This window comes from Arachis duranensis, chromosome 10 (genome assembly GCF_000817695.3).
Source record: "Arachis duranensis cultivar V14167 chromosome 10, aradu.V14167.gnm2.J7QH, whole genome shotgun sequence".
In the NCBI taxonomy this organism is placed as follows: Eukaryota; Viridiplantae; Streptophyta; class Magnoliopsida; order Fabales; family Fabaceae; genus Arachis; species Arachis duranensis.
In genome coordinates this window covers 99,346,263-99,348,431 of record NC_029781.3, presented here as the reverse complement: position 1 = coordinate 99,348,431, position 2,169 = coordinate 99,346,263, and the positions used below count along the sequence as shown (strand labels likewise).

General features: G+C 29.0%; 1 protein-coding gene across 1 annotated transcript in view; it reads left to right on the top strand.

The window, feature by feature from the left end:
• Nucleotides 1–1,825, top strand: part of LOC107471152 (UDP-glycosyltransferase 83A1) — a 4,061-nt gene extending 2,236 nt beyond the window's left edge. The window contains exon 2 of the mRNA XM_016090592.3: nucleotides 817–1,825. Coding sequence (XP_015946078.1) covers nucleotides 817–1,706 — 890 coding nt within the window. The 3' untranslated portion in view covers nucleotides 1,707–1,825. The remainder of the gene's footprint in view (nucleotides 1–816) is intronic.
• The last annotated feature ends 344 nt before the right edge of the window (nucleotides 1,826–2,169 follow it).

Here is a 2,169-nt window from a genome sequence, read left to right as displayed (position 1 = left end):
GATTAATTATTATTATTATTATTATTATTATTATTATTATTATTATTATTATTATTATTGAGTGACTATATATATATATAAGAATTATAATTATTTTTGTTCAAAAAATACAAAAAATATAGTACAATATTATTGTGCAATTAATAATAATTATTATTTTATTTTTGGATGGAGGACTATTATGTCTAACAGAGAGAAACGTTGGGGATTGATTTGTACACTAGTTTTTCTTGGGAACTAAAATGTCCGTTTTTAAAATCTTTGGGAACTGATCTGGGTAATTACTCTGGCGAAAAATGAACTGGGAACTGATTTGTCTGCCGGAGTAAAACCTTAGGGATTGATCTGTGTATTAATTTTTCTTAGGAACTAAAATGTCCGATTCTAAAATCTTGGAGACTGATTTGGGTAATTACTCTTATTATTAACTTAATGAGTATGCAAATTAAAAATTCAATATAACCAACACAATCATCCTATAAACAACACAATCATCTCATGAACAACATAACCATCAAATGTTTAATTCTACATAAAATTCTTTTCTTAAATTAATAACACAAATACAAATAAAATATCGTATTTATATATTACTAAAATAGAATTGATTTTTATATAAACAAAAATGTTAAATTATCAATTAATAATCTTAAGTAGAGTAATTACTCAAAATGAATTTATCTAAGAAAAAGCCAGAAAAATAGTGCAAATATTTATTTTATTTTCTTTGTGAAAGAAATAGTAACAAAAATTTCACAATTTTTGTTGTTATTTTTCAACCTATTTCCGTAATATTATCATGTTTTGAAACTGCAGGGTTAGCAACCCCACAAAAAAGATTTCAGCTATCACCAAGCATTCCTCCCATGGACACAGAATCTATATGGTGGGGAAAAATATCTGATTCTAAAACTGAGAAGATGTTATTCAACATTATTCTTGAATCCATGAAAACTCTAGAATCCACAGAGTGGTGCCTTTGTAACTCCACACCCGATCTTGAACCTGGAGCATTATCATTCGTACCAAAGCTATTACCAATTGGTCCATTATTAAGAACCTATGGCCATGATCAAGGTGTAAGTGAAAGATCATTGGGACAATTCTGGGAAGAAGATTTTTCTTGTTTGAATTGGCTTGATCAACAACCTCATGGTTCTGTTATATATGTTGCATTCGGAAGTACCACTCTTTTTGATGAAAAACAATTCAAAGAACTCGCTCTCGGACTTGAACTTACTAATAGACCCTTTCTTTGGGTGTTACGAAAAGATTCAGATTGTAACAATAAAGTGTGTTTTCCTAACGAATTCAAGGGGACTCAAGGTAAGATAATTGAATGGGCTCCTCAAGAAAAGGTGCTATCCCACCCTGCCATTGCTTGCTTTATAAGTCATTGCGGTTGGAATTCGACTTTGGAGGGTTTGTCTAATGGAGTGCCTTTTTTGTGTTGGCCATATTTTGCTGACCAATTCTTTGACAAAATATATATTTGTGATGAGTGGAAAGTTGGATTGGGATTTGATTTGGATGAGAATGGGATGATCTCACGCAAAGAGATAAAAGTCAAAGTTGATAAATTGCTTAGTGATGAGAACATAAAATTTAAGGCTCGTGAGATAAAGAAGAAGCTAATGAAGGACGTTGATGTTGGAGGAAGGTCTTCAGAAAACTTAAATAAGTTCATCAACTGGTTGAAGGAATAAGGATTTGCTTTTTCTGAACATGTTTTAATTCTAAACGTTAGTCGTTTGTTAATTGTTATTGCATGCTTTAGCTCTAGGTTTGATGATTGTTCCTAATGTCAAAATGAATAAAAAGAAATAAAAAAGGAAAGTGATTTATTGTTTATGACTTTCAAGATGATGATTAAGTAGTTTTAGTCTTTTAGATATGTTCCTCTTCTAATTGACTCAAATTAAATAAAAGGGGATGTTATCAAATAATGCCTTAATGTTTATTGGCCAATCCTACTAGTTAACTAATTAGGGACTATAGTTAACTGTATTAGTATCTAAAATTAAAACATCCAAAACCTAACAAAAAATTATTTTAAAAATTTTAAAATCTAACAAAACAAATCATCCAAAAAATATTAAAAAAATAACATCTAAAAATTAAGCAAAAAATATCTAAAACTATTAAAAAATCATTTAAAATTCAAAAAAC